The sequence below is a fragment of the Poeciliopsis prolifica genome, unplaced genomic scaffold (assembly GCF_027474105.1).
Source record: "Poeciliopsis prolifica strain line A6 unplaced genomic scaffold, Auburn_PproV2 SCAFFOLD075, whole genome shotgun sequence".
In the NCBI taxonomy this organism is placed as follows: Eukaryota; Metazoa; Chordata; class Actinopteri; order Cyprinodontiformes; family Poeciliidae; genus Poeciliopsis; species Poeciliopsis prolifica.
This window is the reverse complement of record NW_026562450.1, coordinates 531,800-547,860: the sequence shown is the minus strand read 5'-3', so window position 1 is coordinate 547,860 and position 16,061 is coordinate 531,800. Positions and strand designations below refer to the sequence as shown.

At 44.5% G+C, this 16,061-nt stretch overlaps 3 protein-coding genes across 3 annotated transcripts; 1 reads left to right on the top strand and 2 right to left on the bottom strand.

Annotated features, from left to right (window-relative positions):
* Positions 1–108: 108 nt before the first annotated feature.
* On the bottom strand, positions 109–1,355 carry LOC129352354 (uncharacterized). The gene is made up of 2 exons (XM_055021308.1): positions 651–1,355; positions 109–549 (listed from the first exon to the last, which is right to left on the bottom strand). Exons 1-2 carry the CDS (start codon positions 1,353–1,355, stop codon positions 328–330), a joined length of 927 nt encoding a protein of 308 aa, XP_054877283.1. The 3' UTR covers positions 109–327.
* Positions 1,356–5,141: 3,786 nt separating this feature from the next.
* On the bottom strand, positions 5,142–6,180 carry LOC129352353 (uncharacterized). The gene is made up of 2 exons (XM_055021307.1): positions 5,470–6,180; positions 5,142–5,366 (listed from the first exon to the last, which is right to left on the bottom strand). Exons 1-2 carry the CDS (start codon positions 6,178–6,180, stop codon positions 5,166–5,168), a joined length of 912 nt encoding a protein of 303 aa, XP_054877282.1. The 3' UTR covers positions 5,142–5,165.
* A 7,296-nt stretch (positions 6,181–13,476) lies between these two features.
* LOC129352406 (butyrophilin subfamily 3 member A2-like) lies at positions 13,477–15,721 on the top strand. The gene is made up of 5 exons (XM_055021375.1): positions 13,477–13,677; positions 14,292–14,639; positions 14,734–14,950; positions 15,291–15,355; positions 15,540–15,721. Exons 1-3 carry the CDS (start codon positions 13,623–13,625, stop codon positions 14,901–14,903), a joined length of 573 nt encoding a protein of 190 aa, XP_054877350.1. The 5' UTR covers positions 13,477–13,622; the 3' UTR covers positions 14,904–14,950; positions 15,291–15,355; positions 15,540–15,721.
* Positions 15,722–16,061: the final 340 nt, after the last annotated feature.

The following is a 16,061-nucleotide window of genomic DNA, read 5'->3' as shown; positions in this document are numbered from 1 at the left end:
CATCCTGAACACCCTTCAACTTTATACCCTGAATGTTTTAAGCCTAAATATCTGTTTCTGTTGCTACTTTTACTTAAAACTTCATTCTACAATTCTATTCACATTCCGATGTGGTTGCTATCTCAGTAAGAGCTGCATGCAATAAGTCTCATCTTTGATGTCAATTTCTCTCGCAGTCGCCAAACAGGAAACGGTAAACACGTGTTTGTCTTTTTTTTGTACATGTTATATTCACTTGTTGTTTCACAAAATTACTAATGAACCAAAATCAAAGACTACAAACTGGGAGGCATTAAAAGATCTTTATTTATGTCAGAACTGATGGTCTTACAGCTTCAATGACAAATAAATAATTGTTGGAGCTTCATTAGAGTTGGAAGGATGGCAGCTTTTCTCTACCAGCTCATAAAGTTTTCCAAAATCACAGTTTATTTTTCCACTGCGCCACAAACAAAGAAAAGCAACAAGAGCAACAAGCAGCAGGATCACAAGGAGAATCCAGGTGGAGATCTGCCAAGGCTGAGTGTGTTCACTGCAACTCTGAGTTTTCTGAGAAGAAAGAGAAAGAAAAGCAGGTTTACAGACATTCAGACTCACTAAAGTTTTTATATTCTGTCTAGAAAATAAACTTGGTGAATAAAGCCACTTACATTTTCAGGTGCTGCTGTGCTGTTGATCATCTGATGTGTCATTTTCTCAGTGACAGTCAGTCTGTGAGCTTCAGGAGTTCCTGATTGTTCCCCATGTTGATCTTGGATGTAGCAGAAATAATCCCCACTATCCTCAGGCTGAACCCGCTCAATGGTCAGTGACAGATTTCCACTAGTGATCCAGTCAGTAGGTATTGACAGTCTGTCAGGTGTCCCGTTGCAACCTTTATAGTTGGAGTTCTTCACACACACAGGTTTCCCATTTTTCACCCACCGAACAGTTAATCCTGGTTTCCCTCTGGTTTTATAGTAACAGTGGAGCGTCACGTTATCACCTTCGGTCACTAACAGTTTTTCAGCATAAACCACCTCCAGCTGGACGTACTTGGTGCCAGTCTTGGAGCAGGTCACTTCGTAGATCCCTCCATCGTTGTATTGCATGCGGATGAAAACAATCTTTGATAAGTTGGTCTCCATCCGGTCTCTGTACTCTGGGCTCACCGTCCACTGACCGCGCTGGTAAGTAGCGACCTGCCGGGGACCATCGAGTCTCACCCGCTGCAGCGAGCCCGACTCGCCCGGCTCGCAGTTCACAGGAACTTCAAACGGGTCTCCTAAGATCACTGTCACGCAGTCCGTAGCTTGAAGGCAGACAGCGAGGAAGAGGATGAAGGCGCGGAAACATCCAGATCGCACCGGTTCCATTGGAGAGCAATGTGAGGAAAGAGTTTCACGTCAGCTTATTTATGAACAGGTTGTGGGAGGAGACGAAAAGTAGGAGGTGTTACTAAAGCGCCATAACTTGTGACACTTATAATTTGTAAGTTATGACGCGTTGGACACACCGTCTACCGATTGGTGTTTGACTCGCGCTGCCGCTGAGAAAGCGGAGGATCTTTCTAGAAATTGCCATCGTCATTAGGGAGCACTGCCAAAGAAATGATCTAATGTCATGTTTTTACATTGAAGTAATACATTTTTTTCATATTAAAAAAAAATTAAAAAGTACATCTTAAAAGAAATGTTCAAAATAAATTGCCGTTTGCCTAAAACTCTTCTGGTTAAAGTTCAGAACTACGCGCAGGCGTCATACGGCCTAAACCCGGCAATCAACACCATCCTCTTTCCGTGGATTACCTGTGTCTTTATTATTTAACATCATTTGTGTTAAAAAAAATTAATAAAAAAAAAGGTGCGCTGCCTTTAGTGATTTAGGGTTTTTGACACCCGCACGGTACATGATGCCCCTTGGAGAGCAAGTGCGCACCTTCTGATCTGTACATTTTCCTTTAGACTTCTGCTGGTGTCAGCCTGTCTATAGGCAAACACTGTGAGGTTTGCCTAGTCTGACTTTTTTTCCACGTGAGACTTTTGATTCCAGTAATGACAGTTTATTTTTCTGCCATTTATATTTCATCTCATCTCATCGGATTTTTTCTTACTCTTTCATCAAAGATCAATGATCCAATCGAAGAGGCTTCATTTCACTGTTACGTTATTTATCATTATGTCTTAGTTCTCTATAACTTCAAGGTCCTTTGAAGAACGCATATTATTTGAGTTATTTAATGTTATTATAATTGTCTTGTTGCTCTCCTTGCTGTAAATCCTCCATAATGTTTATGTTTACCTTTTGTTACCTCAGGTTCTGTTATTCTTGAATATCTGATCACACTTCGATCAGATATTCTTGAGGGCATATAGTTGAAAAAAAATATATAGTCTTTAGCCGCGCCCTTTTGAAGATCACGCCGCAGGTGTGCGAGCCTCATATATGCAAAACAATCGACCATGTTGTTTGTTTTTGTGTTGTGTTTTTTGTGTGTGTGTGTGTGTGTTTTGTGTGTCCACAATATTGTTTTGCTCCTCAATAGCGCAGACGTCGTCAGTACAGTTATTCAGTATTTCATGTCTTTTTTTTCCTTTTTTTTTTTTTGTTTTTTTACTGATAGTGAAAGGTGCGTGGGTGAAACCTGCTTGCGGACGAATGAACGTTCTCCTTTCAGAGCGGTTTCAGAGCACATTTTTCACAACCGCGTACACCAAGATGACTCAGATTGTTCTTAAATCTGCCGAGCCGCATTTTTTGTTTAAACGGCCCCCGCTTTAATCCCGTTTTTATTGCGCTATATTAAAATCATTTTTGACGTTGATATTTAAAGAATGGTTTTCCTTGTTCCTTGTGCCTATATGTTTAATTTACCATCGATTAGTTTGCCTGTTTAATGGCGCGTGGCAAATGGTTTACACAGATTTCTGGTGACGCGCAGCGGAAATAGGCGTTAGACCTGCTCTGCTGTCTTTCTTCGACCGAAGATGATTTATTTACCTGAGGGTGTGTCATTTTTGAATGGAGGACAATTCCTCTAAAGCGGGGGAACAGAAGCATGTGATGATGAGCTCTTGCATTATTAAGGATGCAGAGAGGAAGGATCAGATAGCAAAAGTCGTCCTGGAACAAGCCTGATGGCGGTGAACCAATTAGTGCCAAAACAAAAAAAATTTTGCAAAATCTTGTTTTAATTAATTAACTGTCCGCTTCCTAACAATACAGACACTTAGCCCAGCTGCTTTATTTTTTTTAAAGCTTTTCACACATTGTTTTGAAATGGAGACGCGAACAAGGAAAACTGTAAATATTTATTTCAATATCAACATCAAATTTATTTATATAGCACTTTAAAAAAGCACCAAGTGCTGTGCAAAATTTTGATGAAATAAATTTATATATATATATATAATGTTGAAATAATAAGAGTAATAGTAAGTAAAAATTTGTATAAGTTTTATTGAGAAAACTCCAGTTTCAGTGAGAGCAGAAAGGTGCAAAACTCAGCATGAAATGAAACAGACAGAAGAGTGTTTTAGGTGAAGAGTCCAGATGAGACTTCCTGGTCCGCAGCTCAGACTTCCTGGTCTCTGTCCCAGCAGCATTTCACACCAAGACACCTCTTCACCTCCTTTGATTTATGAGACCGAAGGTACCATCCAATCCAGATGCACAAAGGAGCGAAAACCACCAGAATGAGAACAGTGAAGACAGTGAAGACAGTAACGCCAATGCACAAAGTTTCCTGACGCGCAGGGGGCCTTTGGGTTTGTAGCTGTGGAGGAGGGACATGGGATTAAGACATGGTGAGAGCAAAGAGGCGACAAGCGGCAAGTTTTATACTTACAGTCGGAGTGGTGAAGGTCCATCGCTGCTGTTGGACCCTCAGCCTGCATGCAGCAGGGTCTCCTGGGTCTCCTTTCTTTTTAGAGTCTTCTGCCTGGACAGAGCAGTAATAGACCCCTTCATCCTCCAGCTGGAGTCCCTTCAGGATCAGCGTCACGTCCCCCACTGACTCCCAGTCAGGTGGCAAAGACGCACGGTCTGTGAATCTGTCTCCATACTGGACGTTACCGAAGCGATCCGCTTTGATCACCAGCTGCCCGTTAGTTTCCCACTGAACAAACGCCACATGTTCACCCAGAGTATAAAAGAAGCAGGGAAGTTTTGCTGTTTCGCCTTCAGACGCTGGAATGTCGGAGGCAAAGAAAACCTTCAGCTGGATGATGCGCTCTATTTGGACTCCGCACATGAATTCATAAAGTCCGTTGTCGTTGTAGTTGACATTCTCCAGGGAAATACCCGATGAGGAGATGCTGAGCCGCGACCCGAACTTTTCCACCGGCCGCAGGACTCCGTCAGCCGAGCCGGCCATCAGAACCGGGGAGTCATCTCTCAGCCTCCTGATCAGCCGCGGGGATCCCTCGCTGCAGTGAACCAGAGGCGACAGCTTTGCGGTGTCGCCCAGAGCTGAAGTGACCAAATCGCCTCCGATTACAGGCACAAAAAAAGAAAGCAGGAGCAGAGAGAGAGAGATGCACGCCATGGCAGCGACAGCAGAATAAAAGGAAGGAGTGAGAGAAGGGCATTCGTCCGCATCCCCGCCCACTCAGTAATGGGCGGGTATGATTGCATTCAGAGAACCGGTGGCTCTATTAAAACGGAAGTACAGCGTTCAATGAGAGCCTTCTCGTCAACTGTTGACGAGAAGGGGTATCCGATGCGTCAAAATGTGACGCTGAGGGAACTTGCCCCAGCGTCGACATATGACGAGTCGGGAGTGAGAATGTGTTGAATTGTGAAGCGTGCTTCACTGTCCACGCTGCTCTGCAACCAGAGCAGAGCAGGTTCACTTGTCATGCGTGGACTCAACAGCGCAATCTGATTCAAGAACAGGCTTTGAGTGATGATAGATTATTTATTGTTTTAACTAGGACATCTGAGTAAAACAATACTCAGATGACATCTTTGATGGCAATTTCTCTCGCAGTCGCCAAACAGAAAATGGTAAACATGAGTTTGTCCTTTTCTGTACATGTTGTATTCACTTGGTAATACTTGTTGTTTTACAAAATTACTAATGAACCAAAATCAAAGATTACACACTGGGAGGCGATAAAAGATCTTTATTTATGTCAGAGCTGATGGTTTTAAGCCTTCCATGACAAATAAATAATCAGGTCTATTTAAACACTTGTTGTAGCTTCATTAGAGTTGGAAGGATGGCAGCTTTTCTCTGCAAGCTTGTAATTTTTTCCAGAATCACAACTTATTTTTCCACAGCGCCACAAACAAAGAGCAACAAGAGCAACAAGCAGCAGGATCACAAGGAGAATCCAGGTGGAGATCTGCCAAGGCTGAGTGTGTTCACTGCAACTCTGAGTTGTCTGAGAAGAAAGAGAAAGAAAAGCAGGTTTACAGAGACATTCAGACTCACTAAAGTTTTTATATTCTGCCTAGAGAATAAACTTGGTGAATAAAGCCACTTACATTTCCAGGTGCTGCTGTGCTGCTGTTAATCTGATGTGTCATTTTCTCAGTGACAGTCAGTCTGTGAGCTTCAGGAGTTCCTGATTGTTCCCCATGTTGATCTTGGATGTAGCAGAAATAATCCCCACTATCCTCATCCTGAACCCCCTCAATGGTCAGTGACAGATTTCCACTAGTGATCCAGTCAGTAGGTATTGACAGTCTGTCATCAGGTGTCCCGTTGCAACCTTTATAGTTGGAGTTCTTCACACACACAGGTTTCCCATTTTTCACCCACCGAACAGTTAATCCTGGTTTCCCTCTGGTTTTATAGTAACAGTGGAGCGTCACGTTATCACCTTCGGTCACTAACAGTTTTTCAGCATAAACCACCTCCAGCTGGACGTACTTGGTGCCAGTCTTGGAGCAGGTCACTTCGTAGATCCCTCCATCGTTGTACTGCATGCGGATGAAAACAATCTTTGATAAGTTGGTCTCCATCCGGTCTCTGTACTCTGGGCTCACCGTCCACTGACCGCGCTGGTAAGTAGCGACCTGCCGGGTGCCTTCATGTCCCATATCCCGCAGCAGCGAGCCCGACTCGCCCAGCCCGCAGCGCTCAGGAACTTCAAACGGGTCTCCTAAGATCACTGTCACGCAGTCCGTAGCTTGAAGGCAGACAGCGAGGAAGAAAAGGAACAGAAAGAAACCTGCCGCTCGCACTGAAGCCATACTTGCTGTGCACATCGGGTGGGGCAGTGTAACCTATCTCTTGAATGAGTGAGTGAGTGAGTGAGGGAGGGAGAGAGAAAGGGAGGGAGGGGAAAAGGAGGACCGAGGGAGGGAGGAGATTTTTTTTTCTGTCTAGTCTCTGTTCACTTACTGACACAAGCACACATGGGTAAGTGAGGTGATGATGCGATAAAAAGAGGCAACTATAGCCGGGTCGAGCCTCCAGCAGAAAACAAGGCAAACTTTCTTAAGCTCTCACTTCAAACGGGTCTCCTAAGATCACTGTCACGCAGTCCGCTGCACGAAAGCAGACAGCGAGGAAGAAAAGGAACACAAAGAAACCTGTCGCTCGCACGAAAACCATACTTGGTGTGCCCATCCGGATGTCACAGTCACGAGTGGTGTGAATACTGAAATGAGATACGGGGGGTATAGCCTACTGTTATCATATATGGTCTGTTGCCATATATGGTAACAGACCATATATGGTCTGTTACGTAGCAGACCATATATGGTCTGTTACGTAACAGACCTTAACAGGCTCTCTTGGGCTCCACAGCGCAATCTGTTTCAAGAACAGGCTTTGAGTTACTATTTGTTGTACATCTGAGTCAAAAACAATACTCAGATGTGTTGTTTTCATGACAGTGCTTTCACTAGCTGCAGCCATCGTCATTACTGCCAAAGAAATGATTTAATGTCATGTTTGTACATTGAAGTAATAACATTTGTTTATATTAAAAATAATAATAATAATTAAGAAGTGTATATATATATATATATATATATATATATAGCTCAATGGCAAGAACAAAATCCGTGCGATAAACAGCTATGCCCTGCCAGTAATCAGATACCCTGCTGGAATAATTAGCTGGCCAAAGGAGGAGATAAAAGCCACAGATATTAAGACTAGAAAGCTACTAACCATGCATGGAGGGTTCCATCCCAAATCCAGCACCCTGAGACTGTACACGAGCCGCAAGGACGGAGGCAGAGGACTAGTGAGTGTGAGAACCACTGTCCAGGACGAAACAACTAAGATCCATAAATACATCAGGGACAAAGCCTCAACAGACAATGTGCTCAGTGAATGTCTCAGACAACAGGGAACGGAGGTTGAGGTGCCAGAGATACCATCATGGGAGGACAAGCCACTACATGGGATGTACCACCAGCAAATAACCCAAGTGGCTGATATCAGTAAATCCTACCAATGGCTGGAAAAAGCTGGACTCAAGGACAGCACAGAGGCCCTCATCCTGGCCGCTCAGGAACAGGCCCTAAACACCAGAGCAATAGAGGCCCAGATCTACCACACCAGACAAGACCCAAGGTGTAGGTTGTGCAAGGAGGCCCCTGAGACAGTCCAGCACATCACAGCAGGGTGCAAGATACTAGCAGGGAAAGCGTACATGGAGCGACATAACCAAGTGGCAGGCATAGTGTACAGAAACATCTGTGCAGAATATGGACTGGAAACCCCGAGATCAAAGTGGGAAACACCCCCAAAGGTGGTAGAGAACACCAGAGCTAAGATCCTGTGGGACTTCCAGATCCAGACAGACAGAATGGTAATGGCGAACCAACCAGACATTGTCGTAGTGGATAAACAACAGAGGAAAGCCGTTGTGGTAGATGTAGCAATACCAAGTGATTGCAACATCAGGAAAAAGGAGCACGAGAAACTGGAGAAATACCAGGGCCTCAGGGAAGAACTGGAGAGGGCCTGGAAGGTGAAGACCACAGTGGTGCCTGTGGTCATCGGGGCCCTCGGGGCAGTAACCCCCAAACTGGAGCAGTGGCTACAACAGATCCCAGGAACAACATCAGACATCTCAGTCCAGAAATGTGCAGTCCTTGGCATAGCCAAGATACTGCGCAGAACCCTCAAGCTCCCAGGCCTCTGGTAGAGGACCCGAGCTCAGAGGATAAGAACCACCCGCGGTGGGTGAGAAGGGAATTTTTTTATTTTATATATATATATATATATATATATATATATATATATATATATATATATATATATATATATATATATATATTGAGCTGACTGGATAGCTCAATACATAAGGCATCAGTATATCACCCGAGAGGGCAGGGTTCGAATCCAGTCTGGGTCCTTAGGCAAGACCCTTCAAGCTACTGCCTACCTCATACCATGAGAGATACTAAGTTGCGTAACATGCCGACTCAGCCCGGCCAAACAAGGTCTGCGTCAGGTGTTGGGGAACCAGAGCACCTTGATGACAAATGGGCTACTGGAACAAGACGGAAATGGGCGAGAGATGAAAATGTGGATCTGTTGGAATGCTACTACTCAAGTAACCCTAGTGAGAGAGGTTACATGCAAAGACTGGGGAAGGAATGGTTACTTCGACATCCCCAGTCAACACTAAGCGCTAAACAACTAGTAGCTCAGTGTTCCAACATCCGCAAACGGCAACTGCTATCACAACTTGAGATTGACGAGATACAACACAAATGCTACGCAAAAGGGAGGAACCCGGATGTCAGGACTGTGGGGACTTAACTACAAGTCCCCACCCAGTGAGGGGATACACGGCCCCAATGAGCGAAACAGAGCTGAACGAGACAGCTGCTGACCTGAGAGAGAGAATCATGACCCGAATGACAACCAGGCCTCCTCGGCGCCAATTACAACGGCTGAGTGAAGTACCATCTGAAAGTCTCATTGAGAATGTGAATGCAGCATTGAGAACGATCCCTACCAACACCATAACAGAAACCAATGAGCTGATCTACAAATCAGCATCAGTGATCCTTGAGATACTTGGCTATAAGAGCAACCATGAGACCCAATACCCACCATGGAAAAGACGGTTAGAGGCTAAAATCAAGGTAACAAGGAGGGAAGTGAGCCAACTGTCAGAGCTCCACAAGGGTGCAATGAAAAGACCAGTACCCAGAAAGTACAGGCAGATGCCCATACCTGAAGCACTCGAGACTGCCAAACAGAGGCTCCAAGCCTTGTCCAGCCGCCTAAAGAGATACACAAGGGAGAATGAATCCAGAAGGATTAACCGGCTCTTCTCCACTCAACCAGCTAAGGTGTACTCTCAATGGCAGGGTAACAATAACAACAGAGCAGACCCACCAAGGCTGGAGACGGAACAATACTGGAAAGGCATATGGGAAAGGGAGGCGTCCCACAACAGCAATGCACAGTGGCTGATCACTCTACGAGAGGACCACAGCAACCTCCCTGAGCAAGCCCCGGTAACCATCACTGTGACAGATGTCCAAGAAAGAGTCTCAGGTATGAAAAACTGGACAGCACCAGGGCCTGACATGATCCATGCCTACTGGCTAAAGAAACTCACTGCTCTCCATGAGCGAATGGCAGCCCAAATGAACCAGCTGCTACAAAGTGGGACTCACCCTGAATGGTTAACTGAAGGGCGGACAATCCTAATCCAGAAGGATCCATCAAAGGGTCCAGTCCCACCCAACTACCGACCAATAACCTGCCTCTCCACAACCTGGAAGCTCATGTCAGGCATCATAGCGGCCAAGATAAGCAAACACATGGATAAACACATGAGCACGGCACAAAAGGGTATCGGTGTAAATAGCAGAGGAGCCAAACACCAACTCCTCGTAGACCGCACAGTTGCCCGAGACTGCAAAACCCGACACACCAACCTGTGCATGGCAGGTCATTGAATGCTTAGAGATGTATAACATCAACAGGACTCTGAGAGCCTTCATTGCAAACTCGATGAGGCTGTGGAAAACCACCCTTGAAGCCAACTGCAAACCACTTGCACAAGTGTCCATCAAATGTGGCATATACCAAGGAGATGCTCTGTCCCCGCTACTGTTCTGCATAGGCCTGAACCCCCTCAGCCAAGTTATCAACAAGACTGGCTACGGATACAGACTCAAAAATGGGGCCAATATCAGTCACCTACTCTACATGGATGACATCAAGCTGTACGCCAAGTGTGAGCGAGACATCGACTCACTGATCCACACCACCAGGATCTACAGCACTGACATTGGGATGTCATTCGGACTAGAGAAATGTGGTCGGCTGGTCACAAAGAGGGGAAGGTCATCCACACAGAAGGGGTCTCACTCCCAGAAGGAACAATAGCAGACATAGAGGACAGTTACAAGTACCTAGGTATACCACAAGCAAATGGCAACCTCGATGAGGTCACAAGGAAAGGAGCCACAGCTAAATACCTCCAACGAATAAGGCAAGTCCTGAGAAGCCAGCTCAATGGCAAGAACAAAATCCATATAAACAGCTATGCCTTGCCAGTAATCAGATACCCTGCTGGAATAATTAGCTGGCCAAAGGAGGAGATAAAAGCCACAGATATTAAGACCAGAAAGCTACTAACAATGCATGGAGGGTTCCATCCCAAATCCAGCACCCTGAGACTGTACACGAGCCGCAAGGAAGGAGGCAGAGGACTAGTGAGTGTGAGAACCACTGTCCAGGACGAAACAACTAAGATCCATAAATACATCAGGGACAAAGCCTCAACAGACAATGTGCTCAGTGAATGTCTCAGACAACAGGGAACGGAGGTTGAGGTGCCAGAGATACCATCATGGGAGGACAAACCCCTACATGGGATGTACCACCAGCAAATAACCCAAGTGGCTGATATCAGTAAATCCTACCAATGGCTGGAAAAAGCTGGACTCAAGGACAGCACAGAGGCCCTCATCCCTGGCCGCCCAGGAACAGGCCCTAAACACCAGAGCAATAGAGGCCCAGATCTACCACACCGACAAGACCCAAGGTGTAGGTTGTGCAAGGAGGCCCCTGAGACAGTCCAGCACATCACAGCAGGGTGCAAGATACTGGCAGGGAAAGCGTACATGGAGCGACATAACCAAGTGGCAGGCATTGTGTACAGAAACATCTGTGCAGAATATGGACTGGAAACCCGAGATCAAAGTGGGAAACACCCCCAAAGGTGGTAGAGAACACCAGAGCTAAGATCCTGTGGGACTTTCCAGATCCAGACAGACAAAATGGTAATGGCGAACCAACCAGACATTGTCGTAGTGGATAAACATCAGAGGAAAGCCGTTGTGGTAGATGTAGCAATACCAAGTGATTGCAACATCAGGAAAAAGGAGCACGAGAAACTGGAGAATACCAGGGCCTCAGGGAACTGGAGAGGCCTGGAAGGTGAAGACCACAGTGGTGCCTGTGGTCATCGTGGCCCTCGGGGCAGTAACCCCCAAACTGGCTACAACAGATCCCAGGAACAACATCAGACATCTCAGTCCAGAAATGTGCAGTCCTTGGCACAGCCAAGATACTGCGCAGAACCCTCAAGCTCCCAGGCCTCTGGTAGAGGATTCGAGCTCAGAGGATAAGACCACCCGCGGTGGGTGAGAAGGGAATTTTTTTTTTATATATATATATATATATATATATATATATATATATATATATATATATATATATATATATATATATATATATATTATATAGCAATGCTTAAAATAATTTGCCATATGCATAAAACTGTTTTCTATTGGTTAAAGTTCAGACTAATTCACCTTCTCCTCCTTTGGACGTCTGACGCCGCCTGAACCTGCGGATCAACATCCTCCTCTTTCCGTGGAGGACGGGTGGCTTCCATGTCTTTATTTGACATCGTTTGTGTTAAAAAAACACAAACAAACAAACAAAAAAACCCGGAATTAGTAGTTCAGGGTTTTGTGAGAGGAAGTGCTGCCCTGCGCACCTTCTGATCTGGAAGAGTACACCCCCCCCCCTCCCCTCCTCCTCTACCCCCCCCAAAATTACTAATGAACCAAAATCAAAGATTACAAACTGGGAGGCGTTAAAAGATCTTTATTTATGTCAGAGCTGATGGTCTTACAGCTTCAATGACAAATAAATAATCAGGTCTATTTAAACAATTGTTGGAGCTTCATTGGAGTTGGAAGGATGGCAACTTCTCTCTAAAATATTTGTTTCCTTTCATTCATCATTTGTATATGGACCCCTCTGATAAAGCCTTGCTCACCCTTTGGCCACCTCTTGAAAAAAAGTCTAGCTCCGCCACTGGTTAGCGAATGTTACTTAAAAGCATTAAAAATTACTTAAAAGCATTTAAAAACACACACACATTTTACTAGTAGTAAAACACACACACACACACACTACTGTATTATTGTAATAATCAGCAGGTGCTCAATTCCTATGCTGCTCGGCAATAGGCCTAATTGAAATTTAAAGCTTTATGGAATGGCACAAACGTCGCTTATCAGTATTTTCATTTCGTCACGCCAAGCCTGAATCAGAATGATATCAAACCGGTTAATCAAGCATGCAGTCTGTATTCATCAGACGATCATCGTGACTCAGCGCATTCTTCACAGATACAAAATCGTTATCGCGGTAAACTTGCACTTTAGTGATTAATATTACTGAGATGTGATTCTCAAATAGTTTAATTCAAGTAAAAAAAAAACTGCTCAAGTTGTTCTGTCACACGTAACTAAATAACATTTCGTAATTTGACACACACACGAAAAATAACATCCTTAAATTTATAAAGCCTTTATTTTAGTAGACAGAATTTAAAGAAATTTATATCTGCTTTCCACGATTCGGCTCTGATCCAAGTCGACGGAATCGATTGATTCCACTGATGGCAAAGAGTCCAACTCAGCAAGACAGACAACAATCACAGCTGGACCCGCGGTGCGCAGCGGCCCTCGAGGCCGCATGGAGGAATCCTCGGATCCTCGGTGCCCAAAATAGACATTTTGGCCTCCTGCCTAACGACAACTCGTCGCTATGTGACAACACCGCCGTCGCGAGCAAAAGAAAGGAAAGAAGCTTCGAGCGCGAATGAATGATTTTCGGCATCAGGCCGCGTCGCCATGGAGAGAGGCCTGCAGCGCGCAGCGGCGCTCAGTCCGAGCAGCACTCTGGACGCGCAGGGGACGCCGCTCCACGTCCAAGCATCTCGTTTGCTTTCCGTCGGCAGCTGACACGCTGAGAAACCAGTTCGTGTTGCCTACAAATTTGTTCGTTATTTTAGGTGAAATTGTGAAGCCATGAGTGCCGAAGTGACGGCATAACAATGGGTATAACAGACTAAAGGTTTGGGATTTAATGCGCTCACGGGATCGGAACCTCGACAGGGCACCTGCAGTCAGAGTAAGGCTTGGAAAGTGAAAAAAAAAAAAAAAAAAAAAAAAAAATCAGACTCAGGGCCGTGCAGTGACACCTCCCATAACAGGTTTCTATCTGTCTGACGTCGCGTCAGAGCGTAAAGCAGACGGAGATCAGCAGCAGGTAGGAGCGCACCGCAGCTTCCGGCCACAGACTGACAGAGAAACGGCAAGACAAAGTTTTCGGATCGGCTCAGAGAGGACTCAGCGAAAGTTCTTCGAAGTGAAATCAATGTGTTTTCGGATATGACTCATATTAAATGCAGAGCGTCGATCCGTGTCTGGGCCACAACCCCGGGCTGCCTCCACTTCCTGGTTGGTCTGCACTACATCTCTCCGCCTCGAGACTCCTCTTTTAAGCCTGTTGCTAAGGATCATTCTAACACACAAGAATCATGCAATTTTAGCAGTAAATGGAAATCAGCTACGTTTGGTTTTGAATCAAAAGCTGATTTTAACCTATAACCCTTCTCCTTACATCACTGTTCAAAAGAGTCAATAGATCGGAAATCTTTCCAACTTTCTGATTTAAGAATCACTTTCCTCAATGGATCATACTGTAAATGTTTGTGTTACTCTATGTAAACTCCAAGGCAGCACGTCGTTTGGCAAAATCAGTGCAGAGCAGCAAATCTCATAGGAGTAGGCACTCTGATCAGATTGGCTCTTAGCATTTGTTCTCCACTCACGATTGTCAGTTTGTTTTTGTCAGGAATTTGACTAGGCCATTGTAACACCTGGCTAACCTTCAGTTGGCAGTTTAAACCAACCTGAGATGAGAGAGTAATACCTTTGGCAGCAGTGCAGTTGTTACTGTTTAGTTATTTGTTGTAATTGTGTTCAGTTCACAATAATAAGAAACAAACAAACAAAAACAACCAGCATTGGATTTCTCTTTTTATTGTTTTTTTCAACTGCTATCCCGTCAGGTTCAGCCTCAGCAGATATCGTCCCACAGACAATAACAGCCAATGTGACTGAAACCGTCGTCCTGCCCTGTCACATCACTGTCGACGGTGAACTCCCCACGCTGGAGTGGTCCAAGGAGGGCTTAGAGATAAACAACATCACCTTACTCTACCGGGACGGATGCGAGACGTTTGGGATGAAGAATCCGGCCTTCCACTACCGGACTAACCTTCTTTTGAACAAACTGAAGGACGGCAACATCTCTCAGATCATTTACAACCTGAGGGTGTCTGATGGAGGCAGGTACCACTGCAGGACCCGCAGGGGGAAGCAGTGGCAGGTTCACGCGATTATCGTCCTGAACGTGGGTGAGTCTTGGTCTTGTGTTTGGCTTCGTGGTAGGACGATGTATTGCACTGCATCAGACAGTGTCTTATAAGGGTTGGTTGGATCCCATTCTAGGTGCCACGTCAAAGCCAGAGCTCACAGTCGTTCCCTCCACTGGTAGTGAAGGAGTGACCCTGCAGTGTAAGGCGGAGTGCTGGTTCCCAGAACCTGACATAATGTTTCTCGATGACGAAGAGAAAGAGATTCCAGCAGAAAAACCCACAAGAGGTCCAAACTCTACATAATGTTTTACAGTCACCAGGAGAGCAGTTGTGAAGACTAAAATCAACAGGTAATGATAGGTTTATGTGTTTTAGGTAAAGTCAGTAAAAGTAGCCAGTAAATGCCAAACCTTTTGTGCCTCCACATACTGTCTTTTCCTCTAATTCACATGATTATTAGGAGTTATGTGAATGAAAATAAATGGAAAAAATGTGAGCAACTATAGGGGAGTTGCTACACTTAAAGCGAGAAAATAATTTTCCTTGATATGTGTTGGTACAGTAAAACCAGCTGAGGTCGAACATCAGATATTAAAACACTGTGCTCAGATTCAGATTACTGTCTCTCTCTCTTTTTTAAAATCTTGAAATGGAAGTAAAATTGACAGTCTTTTTTTTTTTTTACCACAGAGTGACTTGCAAAGTCCACGAGAGAAAGCTCAATCAGACCAAGAACACAGAGATTTACATCCCAGGTATATCAGATTACACTGATCTGAAATGAAACACCCAAAACATTCTGGTTGTACTTTAAGAGCTCCCGTTTTACTCATTTGCATTAGATAAAACATTGATAGATTTTAAATCTAGTTTGAGTTTGTTGTGTAGTCAAAAAAAGTGGTCATAATAATCTACATTTTTTTAATATTATCCTTTCAGATGACTGGATGAGGTCTTTCTCAAACACGGCAATCATCACAGGTTTCTTGACAGGGTTAATAATATGTGGAATTGTTTTCCTGGTACACAAGATTTTCTACAGTGAGTACGTTCACTCAAGCCAAATTAAGGATTAAACTACTTTTTAAAGATTACTTTAGTCATATTTCACTTTCTTTTGGCTTCAGATAAATCCTTACTTTCAAACAAGTAAGGACTATGCATATTCTTTTACAATAAAATATGCATAGCACGAACACGACCTGAACATTGCTACATAACTTCAGAAAAAAATGCATACAAATGCATTGTCAGGTGGAAGGAAAATATTTTCAAAACATTTTGCAAATCAAAATCAGAAACTCGTGGCTGAGATTTGTATTTCCCCCCCAGATACGAGTGATGTAGAGGACGCCACAAACATGTAGAAGGTGGTGCTCCTGTCAAAGTGAATGTTTGGCTGACATTTCAATTTTGTGTGAGCGTCCCCTTAAACACAACTACCACCGGAAACAAGATGGT